This window comes from Drosophila willistoni (assembly GCF_018902025.1).
Source record: "Drosophila willistoni isolate 14030-0811.24 chromosome 2L unlocalized genomic scaffold, UCI_dwil_1.1 Seg168, whole genome shotgun sequence".
Classification (NCBI taxonomy): domain Eukaryota; kingdom Metazoa; phylum Arthropoda; class Insecta; order Diptera; family Drosophilidae; genus Drosophila; species Drosophila willistoni.
Genome location: NW_025814047.1, coordinates 17,063,831 through 17,080,191, shown reverse-complemented (window position 1 = coordinate 17,080,191; position 16,361 = coordinate 17,063,831). Strand labels below are relative to the sequence as shown.

At 35.4% G+C, this 16,361-nt stretch overlaps 1 protein-coding gene across 4 annotated transcripts in view; it reads right to left on the bottom strand.

Moving 5' to 3' along the window:
• Positions 1 to 16,361, bottom strand: part of LOC6653229 (nipped-B protein) — a 117,305-nt gene that overhangs the window by 62,126 nt on the left and 38,818 nt on the right. For all 4 annotated transcript variants that reach the window (XM_023181473.2, XM_023181474.2, XM_015176411.3 and 1 more), the window contains 9 exons: positions 8,728 to 8,906; positions 8,230 to 8,670; positions 4,876 to 5,562; positions 4,581 to 4,809; positions 1,283 to 1,601; positions 999 to 1,227; positions 752 to 946; positions 587 to 679; positions 11 to 504 (listed from right to left, as the gene is read on the bottom strand). In XM_023181473.2, the coding sequence (XP_023037241.1) occupies positions 11 to 504; positions 587 to 679; positions 752 to 946; positions 999 to 1,227; positions 1,283 to 1,601; positions 4,581 to 4,809; positions 4,876 to 5,562; positions 8,230 to 8,670; positions 8,728 to 8,906 (2,866 nt within the window). The remainder of the gene's footprint in view (positions 1 to 10; positions 505 to 586; positions 680 to 751; positions 947 to 998; positions 1,228 to 1,282; positions 1,602 to 4,580; positions 4,810 to 4,875; positions 5,563 to 8,229; positions 8,671 to 8,727; positions 8,907 to 16,361) is intronic.

Genomic DNA, 16,361 nt, shown 5'->3' with positions numbered 1-16,361 from the left:
TGGATCATACTTTTGAAAACAATCACGAATTAACTTAAAGTTTTTTGTAATCTTATTAACAACGGCGCCTAAACAGGAAACACAACTAGTTACTTCGGCTTGATTACGCGATACCACCAGTAACATTAAATGTTCTTCTAAGGACGCCAAAAATGACTCGCTCGCATTGTTAACCAATGGAACAACTTTTTCCAAGATATCCGCTACTGCGCAAATAAATTTCGCAGCAGTTCCTGAGTGGCACTTTATATTTAAATACGGCTCTATGGTTATTGCGTGTCTTACTAAAAGTTGTGGTCGAACTTTAGCCAACAAATGAAGTGTTGTTATACATCCGAGCATTCGTGCATTATCTGTGTCTTCCAACTCAATCAGCCGGTCTACAAGGCCATCTGCCAATTGTTGACACGCTAACACAATTTCTGCAGGAGGATCTGTATTTTTTTTAATGGGCTCTTGCACACTTCCATCTGGTTTTAGTATATTTTCTTTTGGTTTAAAAATCTACATTGAAAGGTAATACAAACGTTTGTCAAAAGTTAGTTATTTTAAATTGATAAGAGACAATTGAAAAAAGTATACAAACACTCATTAAAAGACCCTCCAACCATGTTGTGCCAGTGTCATGAGCTGTGTTTACTACGTCTATTATTTGATTAATTTTTCGCTGAATTCCGAGCTGATTTGAAATAAATTCATATAGTTATTTTAGAATCACTTGAACTTAAATATATATTTTTCTTACACTCACCTTATCATTTTTAATGCAAGGTGTAAACCACATTTTCATAAAGACCTCAGTGACAAGTTTTTGAATGCCTTCCTCGTCGTTGACGCGACGTATCATTTTCACACAAATTTCAGGAATTTTATCAAAATCTGGATACTCGATACAAATATCACGCAATATCTTAATGACTCGTTTTCTCACAGAAACACCAGTGTCCTAAAGGAAATTATATATAATGCCTTACAAGCTTGCAGGTTTTAAAACTTACTAATATTCGAGTTGACAGCATATCATAGTACTGGTCAATTAATTCTTGATTGCTAAGTACAAATTTTCCAACTAAATCCACAGCAGCCTCTCGTACGGAAATTGCGGTATCTAAAAATTTCTGATTAACGCCCATTTGCATATCCTTTCGTCTAAGCACGAATGGATCAACTTCAACTATATTTGCTAGGCATTTCATTGCACGTGTTCTTATAGCTATGGATGGCTCGCTGTTGTTTAAAAAATTTATTTATTAAGATAACTGAAAACGAAACTCATACTTACTTCACGACCAAAATTATCTTTTTCAAGCATCCATCAAACGACTGACTGAATGGTCTTTTGGTGGCTAAATATTGCGCAATTAGCTGTGCGTTATTATAATCTATGTAAGTCTTTATTTGGTGTGATGTGTGGCTGTGTTCCCCTGAAGTTGAATATGGTTTTATTTTACTTATCAAATATTGCTTTCGCTCTTCTAAAACACCAAAAATTTCCAAATTGAGTTCAAAGTCAATACCAGAGGATCGATTCCCAATCTTATCAACGTCGTCAGCGTCATTTTCATCAGAGAATTCTGAATCCGACGTTTCCGAAAATTCACCTAAAAAAAAATATTTACTTATTTAATGATATTTTGTTGATTTAGTTACTTATTAAATGGGTTATGTGCTTATAGAACTTTCTAAACATTTTAACATTTTGACATATTTATTTATTTATTTACGTCAACTAATACAGCCGTCGAAGGAAGATTAATAGGAAAAAGTCCGTCAGAATAAGAAGGTACGCGAAGACAATTAAGACCGCGTAACGCGAACCTATGGAATTGCCTCTGAACCGATTCAATACTACGGTGGTGAACATCATATTGAGGGTTCCACTCTGGCGAGCAATATTCCAGAGTAGGGCGAATTAACGAAATGTATAAAACCTTTGTTACGTAGGGATCATAAAATTCTTTGGCCCAGCATTTTATGAAGCCAAGAAGACTGCATGCTCTATTAACAATAGAAGATATATGAAAATTAAACGAAAGTTTTGGGTAAAAAATTACGCCTAAGTCTTTAAATGATGATATACAATCTAACAGCTTATACTTAATAGAGTAATAAGCTAGAAACGCAAACATGAGCACGTGTGAATGAACCAAGGCCAAGGGCAAATCCTGAGGTAAATTGAACAGTTTTAGATATTGGGGAACGAAAAGACACCTTTTGGGTTCTGCCAATAAGATACGATTTAAACCAAGCCAATAGTTTAAGCGAAAAGCCCATAATGTTAAGTTTCGTATGATCAACCGAATCGAAAGCCTTACCAAAGTCGGTATAAATAACATCATATTGTGTGATATTATTGTCCAGGACTGCAAGGGTAGCTTCTTTGATATTTTTACATAGCTGAGGTATTGCAGAAAGTTTGGCGATGCCACTGTAGTTAGGAATATCATATTTGATGGCCTTTTTATGAAGCGAAAAATCAAAAGGCTCCTTCCACACATTATGAAAACGACAAGTATTGATATGAAGAATAACCGAGATAAGAGCTTAGACAGGGAAATCGAACAAATTTTAAGGGTGCAACTAGGAATATTATTATGCCCGGGTACGAAGGAAGACGTCATAGATGATAAGCTAGAGATAATACAGTCTTCAGTAATACTAGGAAAAAACTCACAATTTAAATATGGGATTGAGGAGGGATAGGATGTGGGAGGTGAAGCAGTAGTAGAATAAGTTGACTGAGAGCAAGCAAACAGATCTGCAATTTTTGAATCCGTCTGGTCATTAAGTATGAAGGTGGACGCCAGTAGGTTAGAGCTTCGTTTAGAATTAACAACGATGTAAAATCTTTTGGGATTTTGGTAGAATTCAAACCTACAGCGCACGATATAACTGTTGTAGCATTCAACTCGTCTCGTCGTGCTGATCAAAACAAACATTTTTAAGAACCATTTGCACATATTTAATGATGGCTACTTGTTTAAAGCTGAGGTAGTTATTTCTCATTTATGAAGTCAGGAAGTTTCTCGTAAACTGGCGTAAAATAATGTTTGTATTTGAATTTTTTGAAAAAAAAAGAAGTGAGAAAAACAAAAACTTGCAAAGGCACGTTTATACATCGGGAGATTCGAAGTTAGACCTGCTCTTAAGCTTATGTAATTTATATGTATTTTCGACATCCCAAACTACAGCATTAGTAAAGGAATCTGTATCCCAGCGGCTTTCAGGCACGAGAGTCAATAATGTTGTGGTCCTAACGGGTATTGGAGACAATACAGTAAAAACAGAACTTTACAAATTTTGTCAAATGTAATTATCAATAAATATTTTCTCGATTTTTTCTTTTCTTTTCTTTCTTTTTAGCAATAATATTTTTATATGTTCAACATTTTTTTCTATTACTCAATTCATAAAATACACAAACAAAACCTTAAAGTCCCTTTTTTGGATATACTCGCAATTTCTTGTTCTTCTTTTCCCATGCCCTTTGCAAACCAATTGTATGTGTTCATGCATAAACATACGTCAGCGATCGGCACGCATGCACATACAGTTGTTGTAGCGTCGCGTCGTTGTGTGTATGCGTGTGCTCTGCTGATTTCGAGCAATGACGTAGTAGGCTGTTGACTGTAACTTGTCGTCTATTTATCTGATCTGATTGAAATTGGGATCTGATGTTTTACATAAACTACTATTACACTAGTACATTAGTAGCGATAGGGGATAGCGACTCCTCTTTACCAATTTTTATACCCTTGCAAAAGGGGTATATTATTTTTTGTGTGCAACGCAAAGAAGGAATCATCTCCGACCATATAAAGTATACATTTTCTTGATCAGCACGACGAGCCATGGTCGTTCGTCTGGAACAACGCAAATTCCTCCTAGCGTAAGCTACATTACTGAATTTTCGTACAGGGCGTTCCTTCCTTCCTTTGTCTCTGTATAGCGTTGGATCACTTTATCATATAGCTCCCATAGATACCAAATGTCACTAACAGTGAATTTTTTCAATAGCTTCGTTATTTTCTACGTTATTGTCATAAATATTAATATTTGTCAGCGCTAAGGTAAGGAGAAACCCGGCCCTTTGGTTTGAGAATCTAAATTTTTTTTTTTTTCCTAAAAAATTTTTTTTGATTCTTTTTTGATTATCAATAGTTTACGGCAGAAATACACCTCAAATCTCCAAAAACTTATACAATTTTTAACTCCAACCATATTTTGCTTGATAATAACCAACAGGGCGAACTTCAGTGCATGCAAATGTTTCAATTGGGTTTCAATAAATGAATGCAGCAAACAGCTTCTGTCGATTTTGTCACATTCAAACTGGGCTACTAGAACAGTTATTTGCTAACTTTGGCCTTGCGTAAAAACGTTGTATCTCAAAAGTCGAGTTTCCATTAAAAACAGTTTAATAATTTATCTGCAACAGTGTGGCACATTTAGCGTGCTATTTTTTCAGATAATTACATGACAGCTATGTAATAATTTTTAAGTTCATACAAGAATTCAAAGTTGTAAGAACTATAATATTTATAAAAACATTTTCTAAACATCGCGGTATGTTTACTTACCAGATTTTCTTTTATTTTGCGGCTTTGTTTTTCTGGATGCAAAGGCTTTCGCACCATCTTTAATTCGACGTCGTTGATATATTACATCACGATACCATTGAGCCAAATAAAAATGTCGAGCATAATCCCAAATTAAATTTTCTTCTTGGGCATTTACAGCGAGAAAATCAAGAAGGATCTTTTGTAGAAACTCAGTTCGTTTTTCCTCAGGATGCATTTCGATTTTCATCTGATTTTTTACAAGAAATAGAATATTGTATTTCTTAAAAGAAAATATTAAACTTCTGATACATACATTAGTAATAGGCACATCTCCTTCCTTCTCCTGCTCAACTTTAATTGATTTAATCATTGAATCTATTATGTTTACTTTACATCGGGATTCAACAATATCTTTACGCAGTCGGGCTGCAACGATTCCTAGATAATCCAATGAAACTAATCGAATACTTTGTTCTATGCTCTTATCAGATACATATCGAACTAGCATTGTCCCTAGCAATGATAACAACAATTCAGATGCTGGCCACTCTGGCTTATTAACTGTAGCCAACAAATCAAGAATGAAATTTTCAAAAAGCGGACGGAAATCAGTTTCGTTAGACCGTGATTTACATTTGTTTAAAAAAGTCGTCAAAAAATTGCCACCGATGCTAACCGCAACATCATATTTTTTCAGCACAAGTATATCCTGATGGGGTTCAATGATTTTCGTGGCACCACTAGGAAGATCATCGTTAATATCATCTATATGAAATGTTTTGGAGTTCCCTTTGCCATTGTCACAGAGTGAATCAGGCAAAATGGTTGCACATTGAATTAATTGAAGCACCAGCGCAGTAACCATTTGAATGTTTCCTCCATTATTTGTGAGCTTATATGGACGAAGATTTTTTTTTGAAGAAGGCAGTCGGTCAATCGAAGATAATATATCCCCCAAAATACTATTTCTTATTTTGTCGTATCTTTCCTTGCGAAATATCTGAAAGTAAGAGAATGTTTACTACATTAATTGATTCTTTGCTAAAACCTTGCTATTAAAAAGATTTTAATTGTAATTAGAGTAAATTTTAATAAAGCTGAACTAAACTACCTTAAACCAAGGGATAACGTTTTTCTGTTTTTTTTCCTTACCGACCAGGATTCTAAGATATCAAATTTCCGGCAAAGTAACAAAAGTAAGTTATTGATAAGGTAATAATCAAGCTTTGTGTTATGAGTTCAACACTTCTATCTAAAACTAACCTTTTTTGCACATGGTTGAATGTGGTTTAAGGGGGGAAACCAGTTTAGACGATCAAAAAAATCGATTTTTTTAGTGCATTAATTGTTAGTACAACTATTCAAGAATATGTTACTTAAGTTTCAAAATGAAATTCCAATCAGTTCCGATGATATGAGCACTAAAGTAAACACCGTAGCTTTTCAAATGCGTTTTTCTCAAAACTACTTTGTTTAAACTTGCGGGAATCCTAGCTCGAAAAGTTATGGACGAATCGATATGTGTGAATATTCTTTATTCAAGTCCAAAAGTAATGAACCAAACTCTGGCATGATATTATTAAGTGAAACATATTTGTATACCCTTGCACAGAAGAAGACCCCATAAAGTATACATGTATATTCTTGATCAGCATGAGAAGCTGAGTCGATATAGCCATGTCCGTCTGTCCGTTGATACGTATGCGTTTTACCCAGCCATCCTAAGAGCTATCGGGCTTTTTTCTGTGCTTTTAATTATCTGGGGCAGATCAATTATGAAAATCTTTAGGATCGGACCACTACATCATATAGTCTTAAACGAAAAGTAGGTGAAGCAGTTAGAGTATTGCTATGGAATTTACTCATGTGATAGTATTGGATATAAAACCTCAGATCCACAAATTTTAATCTGATCGGATAAATAGAACACAAGTTACAGTCATTATAAATAAACTGCCGGCAGCGCTGCTTGCTGTCTTCTAAGTAATTGGTCGAAATGAAGAGAGCAGCAGACCATACAAACACACACACAGACGCAGAGCTACGTAAACTCTATGCGTATGCGAGCCGTGGTTTGCTTAGGCAATGAGGGGAGAAGCGAAATTTTAGTTAAAAGTGTAATAATTTGAATGTTTTGTTGGTGTATAAAAAAATTGAGTTGCAGAAAAACAATTTTGACATGTACAAATATTATTGCCAAGGACTGCAAGGCTTCGGCTATGCCGAAGTTAGCTTCTTTGATATATTTTATGTAAGAAGGGGGAAACATATGATATATTAACATGATATTTTGTTCAAACACCTCCAAACCATTCAATTTTCAACTTTTTTGATCGGAGCTCGGTTCATATTCTTAAAAATATGTTACTCGCGAGAGAAAAAAACTAATGATTTCAGATCAAAGCTGCGACCTCCAGATGTCCCGATGTTTTCAAAAGTGTTGATCAAAATAGTAATAAACTACCATTGAAGTTTAAACGAAATCTAATTATTCTTTGTCAATTAAAAAAATCTCAAAAAACACTCGAATTTTGGCCTCCTAAACTGGTTTCCCCTACTCCTTAAGGAGGTATGACTTTTTTGAGAGGCAATGTTCACAAACAAGAGACAAACTTCAAAAATTTGATGTTTCTCAAACCCAGCTTTTTTTTTGATCTGGGGTCAAGGATACATCCCGTAATTCTAATCCGACTTTTCACAATTCAAACAACGAACAATAGACGGAAAGTTTCCACAATTCTTGTCCCGCCCTCATTCAGAATTTTAGAATCTTATCTTATAGCCTTGCAGAGGGTATTATAAAATTGGTCGGATGTTTGTAACGCAGAGAAGGTGACGTTTCCGACCCCATAAAGTATACATATTCTTGATCAGCATGAGAAGCTGAGCCGATATAGCCATGTCCGTCTGTCCGTCCGTTCGTCTGTGCAAATCAACTTGACGCCGATATCTTTAGAGCTATCGGGATGAAACTTGATATTTGAGCTACTTACAGCCAGAAGCAGATAAAGTATGAAAATTGTCAGGATCGGACCACTATATCATATATTTATAGAAGAAACATAGACGAAGAAATTGGAGTATCTTTATGAAATTTACTAATATTATAGTTTTGGATATAAAACATCAGATCCCGAAATTTCAATCAGATTGGATAAATATAACACAAGTTACAGTCAAACAGCTGAGCACACACACATACGCAACACCACGTTAACTGTATGTGTATGCGTGCCAATCGCAGCATGCAGCATGGGGAAGAAAAAAAAGAAATGCAAATTATATTTGGAAGGTTTTGTCTGTGCATTGATGAATTTATGATATAGAAAAAGAGTTTGGAACATGTAAAAATATTATGGCCAAGGACTGCAAGTGTATATATTTGGAGTTAGCTTCTTTGATATTTTTTTTACTAATTTTTTTATTCTGAATGAGGTGGAGACCAGAAATACATCTATGTTAAATCTAGCGCCGGGTTAAATTTAAATTTTAGACGATCCTGCGTCGAGTTATCTTTGCCGCCAGCGGAACGCCTTTTTGGGTCAACTTTGGAGCAGAGAATTTTTTAAACAGCCCTCGTACCGAGAAAAGTTATATTTTTTGTCTACATAGTTATACGTAACTGAAACTCATAATTAATTACTAATTAAATGTAACTCTTACTTACAGTTGTCACCAGTTCCAAACAAACGAATTGAAGAGTCTCAATATTGTCTACAAAAAATGGCTCAATGGCAAGTGTTGAAAGAGGCAGAACTATAGTATCGACGAAAATACATTTATCAAACAGTGGTACAAAGACTTTTAACAACTCGACAGCTTTAGAGTAAAATAGTTGTAGATTGCGGTTAGGGCTTTGATGAGTTTTAACCTTTTTTCGTTGATGATTTTTTTTTAAACTTTTAACCGTGTATACTGGGTCATGTAGAGGAAATATGGTTTCACGAAGTTGAAATTGGGTAAACTTGATAATGTGCGATATATTATCCTCCTGTAAAAATTTCAAATCGTTGACCGTTGAGTATATATTGCATATAAGCAAGCAAGCATCCATTGCGTTTAGTATCTTCTCTATAACTTCATCGTCCACAATTTCATCTTCGTCGTCCTACATAAAAAAAATCAATTAATCATCGTTTAAAAAGAATTACTTAAAAATATATACCTGTCCAGCAAAGTAATTTCTGGCCAGATACACGTTTCGCATGGCATAATTGATAAGAAGTGTTAATTTGTTTTTTGGAATTGAGTCCAGAGCTTCCTTTGCTTTAAGCTTTGCGACGTCGTTGCTCATGATGTTAAGTAGTTTTGGAGAAATACATTCAATATTTTCGTCAACGTCCTCTGCGAAATATAAATATTTTTGTAGCGTTATAGTCATATTATTTTAATTACCAAAGATCCATACGTAAACCAGTGCTGCTGGTTATCTTCGTCTATTAATTATAGGTGCCTAATTAAAACGACTTGTGATAAGAAGTGGTTTACGAACTCAAGCTGCAGCTATGCGGCGCATAGGCATGACTTTTTATGACAGCGTCATGAAGTAGTTATCAAATTTTAATTAAATTTGCAAGAACTATAAAACTAATTCTGAGCAAAATTATTATTTGACCGATCGTATCTAAAGTGTACGGTGTATTAAAGTGACAAATGTATTGTTTTCTCTGACAAAAGCTTATGTTTTACTAATTCTTAATTGTAAACGTTTATACGGATAACTTGGATAGTGAAAATATTTTATTATTTTAATCAAATTTAATACTTTGGATTACTGGATAGTAATGACAGATTTTAATGTGTCAGAATTAATTGGAGTAGTTATAAAACTGCGGGAGATATTTATTATACAATCCGCCCACAGGGCGAAATGGTATATAAAAAACGCCCAAAGTGTATGTAAAGTAATGGCATATATTTTATGGGTATTTATACAAGGGTATAAAAATGGGTACGACAGCAACCACTCGATTTTGCTTGCCAATAAAGAACGCGCAAGAAGCTTCAAAAAGATGCAGATGGCCACAACAACGAGTTCATCAGTTCAAAGTCCTTAGTTGCAGCTGATATGCTTCCTGTAGGCACACGCTTTATGATTATTAGCATTAACCAGGCGTTTGAACTATTTAAAACGGAGTTTTCGGAAAGCAAATATTTTAAACTAAACTTTCTGAAAATCGGCATGGAAAAGTGGTTTTGATTGATAAGCTACCGCACAATATGTGTGTATGTCCTTACCATACCAATATGGCTTATTGTTTTAAAAATTTACACAAAGCAATTGGTCTATTGCCATGATTTTTTCGGAATTTTAGAAAAAACAACTTGCAATGTCAAAACTGAATGGTGTATGTCATGGTAAATGCGTAGCCATTACATTTTCTTAATCAGCTCGATAAAAATATAAGATGGAAACTTTGGATAATAATAAATAACCGAATGATGTAAAGCACTATGGAAGCACCAATAAAAGAATAGGAACAATCGGTGGTAAACAACCTACTAGCTTAGACTGGAACAATTTAGGACATGTTGCATTCCATTTCATTGTAAGCTTATATGGCACCGATATAATATAGTTATCTGAATTAGATCAAATTTCGCACAGTCATTAACAGCCTGAAATATATTCAATTATTTCAAGTTAATTTTTTTTTTTGGTTTTTTTAGCGACCTTAACTTTAAGACTGACACCGATAGTTGCGCCCACATATACAGACATTTATCAAAAATTAGTTCTTAACTCCACGTCGAACTCCGCTGGCATGTTAAATATTGTAAGTTACAAATTATTTAAAATTCTGTGTTCAAATAATTGTTAAATGTTTTTGTTATTTTGTTGCCCTGAAAAAATATATCGGTTCAAAAATTAATATTAGAAACTGTGTTCTTTTATTATACCCATGCAAAATGGGTATATTAATTTTGGTCAGAAGTATGCAAAACATAGAAGAAAGAAGAAAGCACCTCTCAACGCCAACTCTTCATAGACCGTAAGAGCTGCAGAGCCGAAATTTTGCATGTAGGCTTGTATATAGTGCACAGGTTGTATATCTGGGATCAGCCGGATCGGACACCAAATCATATAGCTCCCATACAAACGGCAAAGTCACGAACAGTGACTTTTGTCAATAACTTCGTTACTTCTGCGCCATTGCTTTCAATTTAAACATTTGTTAGTTTAATATAACTGTTAATGACTGGGCAAAATTTTATTAAGATCGGATAACTATATCATATAGCTCCCATAGGAACGATCGGTGGAAACAGTGACTTTGATATCTTCATTATTTCCTAGGTTAAGATTGAATGCTGTTCTTTCGTAAACATTAGCTTTTTTTTGTAATTCCCAACTAGTTTTAGCGTTGAAGATATGGTATGGCCATTACAATTGTGGATTCTTTAGCGAAGTCTGCTGATGATAGAACTTGGTGGTTCTTGAAATAGCTATACAGACAACCTGCTCACCTTTTGTGCTGCCTATGATTTAAAATCTTACAAATAAATCAGTAAGATTGACCTAAAGCACCGCTCAAACAAATTTTTTGATTAACTTCAATAAGGTCGAAATCTAGACAAATTAGCTTTTTTAGATAAAACGTTTTTGCACTTTGATGACTATAGATAAGGAAACAGTTACCAAAAAAGTTGCAAGGGTATACAAATTTTGACGAAGGGTATACAAAATTTTCGAAGTTAGCCCCTGTCTTCTGGTTTTGTTATATTTAATATTTTATTTGAAATTTAGCCTAACTAATAGCAGACATTATCAAAGATAATTATGAAATGGCCCGTCTCTGGTCTAAATGACAGGACAAGTTTGGGTGACTTCTTTTCAGACGGCTAATCTGCATGCTGTTGTCCAGCAGTTTGAGTGCCAGTGCATTATTATGGGTTTCTAGCCTGGAGAGGTACCGAATGTAAAGGTCTCTGTGGATGACTGAGTTAAGCACGTAAGGAGGCGCCTTCAACAATTCTGCGTAGAAGCTTGTTCTGGAATTGACGCAGATTTTCATTGTTTGAGTTAGACGCTGTGTCCCAGACTTCAGAATGACCTTGAAGAGCAGGAATTTCTTGCTAAGATCATCTGCCGAGTAACCACTGCATTTTGGAGAACTTTAAATTTAGCTGAGTTCTCCTAATCTTAATGTGAGCTTTTTAGGTTAAACATTATATAACTATATAATATGTATATAATTTGTATCAGCCAGTTCTATGTTAGGCCTAAAGTATGTTTTGGTTGGTTATTTTGAGATAAAGATTTTAAGAATCACAAAAATCATTGCAATCGGTTTGAGATTTTAGAGTTACACATGAAATATAATCCAAACCATACTTAAACCATTCTCAAATTTGACGGTTACAAGAATCCTGAGCTATTTCAAATCTAAATTAGATTTTAACTGGCTACATTTATTATACCCTTGCAAAAAGGGTATATTAATTTTGGTCAGAAGTGTGCAACGCATAGAAGAAAGCATCTCCGACCATATAAAGTATATATATTCATGATCAGCATGACGAGACGAGTTCATATAGCCATGTCCGTCCGTCCGTCCGTCCGTCCGTCTGTCCGTCCGTCTGGATCAACGCAAACTCCTCCTAGACCGTTGGAGCTACAGAGCTGAAATTTTGCATGTAGGCTTGTATATACTGCAGGCGTTGTATATCTCGGATTCAGCCGGATCGGGTAACTATATCATATAGCTCCCATACAAACCGCAAAGTCACGAACAGTGACTTTTCTCAATATCTTCGTTATTTTTTGAGCTATTGTCGTGAAATTTAATATTGGTGAGTTTGTTATACATATAAACGACTATGCCAAATTTGATCAAGATCGGGTGACTATATCATATAGCTCCCATAGGAACGATCGGTCGAAAACAGTGACTTTTGTAAATAACTTCGTTACTTTTAGCTTGATTGTTTTCAAATTAAACAATTGTCACTTTTGCATATCTGTTAATGACTGTACTAAATTTGATTAAGATCGGGCAACTATATCATATAGCTCCCATAGGAACGATCGGTTGAAAACAGTGACTTTGATCAATATCTTCGTTATTTCCTATGCATAGATTGTTGGCCGTTCTTTCGCAAACATTAGACTTTTCAGATAAAACGTTTTTCCACTTTGATGGCTATAGGTAAGGAAAAAGTTACCAAAAAAGTTGCAAGGGTATACAAACTTAGACGCGGTCGAAGTTAGCCCCGGCCCTCTGGTTTTTTGAATATTTTTGTGTATATACTGCTAAAAGCAGTGTATTCTTCGTATATTTTGTCACGCACACAGAGAGCACTCTCATGATTAATGCTGAAAATATGACGAATATGACCGGGGGAGTAGCCTTTAGTTGAGAGTGGCGAGAGACTGAGCACGCCTCTCGTTTCCTGCTGCTTGGACCTTCAGAAACCAATAGAACGGAACACATTATCAAGACAATAATCTAAAGCATACGTCGCTTTTGTATCGCACTTGTGTGTTGTATAACTGCCACAAAGTGACTGAAACGCCCCGCGAAACGACGCCCTACCTCAAAAACAGATTTAGTCCGATGAATAAGCGAGAAGTGGTAAAAAAATACCCCAAGATTACGACATAACTACACTGGTATCGTCGATTTTGCGACGCTTTCAAAGAGTACTGGAGTACCGCACGATCGCGTGGACAAATACAAATAAAACGGACAAACAAGCAGTCAAGAAGACGATATGTCTTTAAAACTGAGGTAAAGCCTAACATCATCCGCGTACATAAGGACACGAGGATGTGTCACTACCAATAGAAGATCATTTATAAAAAGAGTGAATAGCAATGGACCCAAATGTCTACCCTGAGGTACTCCAGAGGTCACTTGGATGATTTTAGAAAATTAAGACTTAAAGAGGACCTTTTGTGTACGCTTAGAAAGATATTGAAGAACCCAATCAAGCAAATGGCTGGGTATGCCAAGTGCGTTCAACTTATATAAAAGCAGAGTATGATTAACAGAGTCAAATGCCTTGCTGAAGTCAGTATAAATGACGTCAGATTGCACAGCTGTCATGAATCTTTTGATCGAGTGAGGTAAATTCTAATAGGTTAGTAGTTGTCGATCTACGTTTTTTAAACCCATGTTGGGATGACGAAATAATTGATCTACAAAAATGCTGCAATTGAGATGTTATTATTTTGTCAAATGCTTCTTAATTTAGAAATACCCCTATAATTGGAGGCTTCGGACTTCTTCCCTTTTTATGAAGAGGAATAATATATGATTCCTTTCAAATAGACGGGAAGGAGGAAGATGTGACGGACAGTGCACAACTTAAGTATTGGCTTACAATGCACAAAACCCAACCAACAAGATACGAGCGTGCTCAGTTCCGTCAAACCAGTATATGCACCTTGCCCTGACGAAATACCAGGCTGCGCCTTCCCGTCGTCAAACACAGGGTCTAAAATGCAGTTTGACGATTGCAAGTGATGGGGATATAAGGAGGATTTGCTTGATAAATCGAAGAAGAATAAGATGTTTTGAAGAAATCAGCAAACATATCGGGAATTGCCTGATCAGGGTCAGCTTTATTGATTTCAAAAGACAAGTAAGACATGTGCACTGATGTCTTACGTTTTACATTGACAAAGTTATAAAATCGCTTAGGATCGCGAGAAAACCTTACATCGCTGAAGATTATCCTTATAGCATTGTGAATTCAGCACCATAAAATTTGATCAAGCAACTACATAAAGGGAAAAATGTATAGCTTCTTGATTTTACGTTCTTCAAGTTCCATAACTCATGTGAGAACCAAGGAGGTCTTTCAGACCATCCTTAGGTCACACGCGGGAGACAAACATCCAAGAACGAATCAAGATTTTTATAGGAGACAGAAATGGCAGAGTCCATATTCGTGCAAGTAGTAACAAAAGTTTTTTAAGTTTAGTAAAGTTTGTCTTGCGAAAACATCGGGTTGGAGGCATCGAGTAATTATATCGAGACATAACCCCAAAAGGAAGGTCAATGGTTACATCCAGAGTTGGATGAAAGTTGTCTTCAGGGATAACTAAGGGATCAATCCTGGAAACATCGCAGTTGGAAGAATCCAACACAAATTCCAGATCTAGTGATCTGTCGCGACTATTCCGGACAGGATTTATTTGAGTTGGGGTGCCAAGTCGGACTGCGGTGGAATATACGAACAAGTAATATAGGCAGATAAAGAATTTTAACACAAACAAACTCAATCTCCTGATTGGAAGACTGGAAAATTTCCATGAGAACACTGAATCAACAGCGATCAAAACACAACCACCATTACGGATAGTCCGATCATGTCTATACTCTTTTACAATAAGGTGTTCCGGCCAAATATCTGTATGACATTTTTGGCCGAAAAGATCTGGGGAGACACTTATTTTGAAGTACGAAATGTCCCGAGTATATGAAAAACGGAACTTTTCCACTGCAATGTTAGGGGCTTGAACTTTGCCCTTGATGTAGGTTATGGAAATAAAAATTTGCTTTTTGGGTGGAACTACAACAAGGGAACTAGAAGTGCCAGGCACAGCAGTAGCAGCTCAAACAGCCGACACTTTACTAGCTCCTTTTGTAACTACTTTATTGGCAATATTCCTGGGAACGGATGTTGGCCCGAACGGTTCGGAAACTACAACAGATATCGTGAGATACTGTCTCCAGGGGAATTTATTAATAATTTTTCAATATTGAACTATATTTGTTTTTTTTTTTTTTGGAAAAATCGCTTTTTTTTTAGCTAAAAAACTTGTAAAACTAGTTGCAGAGTGCGGAACGTCCGTCACGGAACTTGACAACTGTGCATAATACACAATTGGTGGCTCTAGCTCTTATAGTCTCCGAGATTTAGGTGTTCATACAGACGGATGTCTCGGCTGTTGATGCGGATCAAGAATATATATACTTTAGGTTGTCGGAAAAGCTTCCTTCTGCCTGTTTTATACATTTTGGCGACTTTAATATACCATTTTACACTATGGGTGCATGGTATACAAACCTGTATTTGTTTGGTTTTTGTATGGGGTATGTTTAGAGTCTATGTTATAAATGCATAATATACATTTATGTATATTTAACAACAGCATTAGTATTATATTCCTTGCGTTTCATTTATTAAAGGCCAACAAAAGTGTTGCAAGCAATTATACCAATGTTACGAACACCGACCATTATTTATTGACATGCCATGCTTTTTCCACGAATGCAATATTTAACACATGATATTTTCAACACTAAAATACATAACAGACTCAAACATATTTGTATACCCTTGTAAAAAGAGTTTTAAAAAAATAGCCATATGTTGGTATAAAGTATATATATCGAAATCAGCACGAGAAGCTGAGTCGATATACCCATGTCTGTCTGTCTGTCAGCCAATTTAAAAGTTATTGGGATGAAATTTGGTATTTAAGCAATGTATAACCTGGGTAAGATTAAATATAAATATCATACAGATCGGACCACTGTATCATTAAATGCTATACGAAAAATCGGTCAAGGAGTGGGGGTATCTTTACCAAATTTGGTAATGAGATAGTTTTGCAAGTAAAGTCACTTCACTCGTGGCAAAAAACGGAAGAGTTTTTTTTTTGCGCTTATCAAGTTTTATTTTTTGCTCGCAACTAAATAATTTTTTATAACTTATAACCTCACTTTGTGCTTAACTAAATTTTGATTATCCGAATTTCATTTTAATTTCGCGACTGCTTACACTAGTTTTTGTGCACTTGCAAAGTAAAATCGAACAATTCCAACATAAATTTAATCTTACAAG